The sequence below is a fragment of the Entamoeba dispar genome, genomic scaffold, assembly GCF_000209125.1.
Source record: "Entamoeba dispar SAW760 scf_1105229462817 genomic scaffold, whole genome shotgun sequence".
NCBI lineage: Eukaryota > Evosea > Mastigamoebida > Endamoebidae > Entamoeba > Entamoeba dispar.
In genome coordinates, this window is record NW_001855382.1 from 9,056 (window position 1) to 10,686 (window position 1,631).

Sequence of the window (1,631 nt, forward strand, 5' to 3'; positions counted from 1 at the left end):
TGGATAAAAAAATGAAATTAATGTTTGTCCTTGTCTCATTTTATTAATTTCTTCTTCTGTTGGTGGATTTACTTTACAAATAATATTTGATTTTTCATATAATTCTTCTTTTGTTTCAGCAATACGACATCCAACACTTCTATAATTTTCATCAGTACATGAGGATAATAAACCTGCTCCTGATTCTATATAAATACCATATCCTCTTGTTCTAAGTTGTTTACAAACTGATGGAACCATAGCAACCATTTTTTCTGGTATATTTTCTTTTGGAATACCAATAAATAAATCTTCAGGATCAATTTTTGTTTGAATTTCTTCTTTTTCTTGAGATAATAATCCTGTTTTTTCTGAATAATTTATTTCTCCTCCATTTGTTATTGTTATTGATTTATTTGTTAATTTTTTAATTTCTTCATTTAATTCTTCAAATCCTTTTTTACAATCACTTAAGAACATTCTTGTATTAGAATAGAAAAATAATGGATTATCTACTGCTGCATATCCTTGATTAAGAGATCTTTTATTAACTACACAAATTTTAGCTTTATAAACATCAATAATTGGCATTCCAGCTAATGGTGATGTTGGATCAGTTTCTGCTATTGGATTAACTGTATCATTTGCTCCAACAACAATTGCAACATCAAAATCTTCTAAATTTTCTATTTCTTCCATTGCAAATACAATTTTATATGGAACATTAGCTTCTGCAAGTAATACATTCATATGTCCTGGTAATCTTCCTGCAACTGGATGAATAATAAATTTTACTTCTTTTCCTGCTTTAATTAATTCTTCTGCAAGATTAGCAACTACATGTTGTGCTTTTGCAACTGCCATTCCATATCCTGGAACAATTGCAATATTATGTGCTTCCATTAAAATTTTTGCAAGTTCTGCTGTTTGAATTGTATTAGCTTCTTTAGGTCCTTCATCTTCTTGATTTTTTGTTTTATTTGTTGTTGCTCCAAATCCTCCAAAAATAACTGACATAAATGATCTATTCATAGCTTTACACATAATATATGATAAAATAGCTCCTGATGATCCAATTAATGCTCCTCCAACAATCATAGCATAATTATTTAATAAAAACCCTGATGCTGCTGTAGCCCATCCTGAATATGAATTTAACATTGAAACTACAACTGGCATATCAGCTCCTCCAATAGCCATAACCATATGCCATCCAATAAAGAATGAAATAATTATTACTATAATTAAAATTCCTCCATTAATATAAACTGAATATATTTCTAAATTATTAACAATATTTGAATCATTAAGAGTTAAATATTCAAAAATAATATATGGAATACATAATAAACATCCTAAAATAACTAATCCTCCATTTAAAAAATGTCTAAAATTTCCTCCAATAATAAGTGGTTTAGATCTAATGATTCCTTGTAATTTTCCAAATGCAACAATAGATCCTGTAAATGTCATTCCTCCTATAAATATTCCTAATACTGTTTCAAGTCCAATCATAATTAAATATGAAATTTCTTTTTCTTCTTTATATTTACTATGATCATTATTATATGTTTCTGCATCTTTTAACCAATGTGCTATTCCTACAATACTGCTGCAAGTCCTACAATGAATGAATCCTGCTACTAATTGTG

General features: G+C 27.8%; 1 protein-coding gene across 1 annotated transcript in view, besides 1 other annotated feature; it reads right to left on the reverse strand.

The window, feature by feature from the left end:
• EDI_353100 (nADP transhydrogenase, putative) overlaps window positions 1-1,494 on the reverse strand; it is a gene marked incomplete at both ends in the record, with an annotated part of 1,614 nt that extends 120 nt beyond the window's left edge. The window contains one exon of the mRNA XM_001733453.1: window positions 1-1,494. This exon is cut by the window's left edge and continues 120 nt beyond it. Within this exon, the coding sequence (XP_001733505.1) occupies window positions 1-1,494 (1,494 nt within the window).
• Window positions 384-430: a microsatellite.
• Window positions 1,495-1,631: the final 137 nt, after the last annotated feature.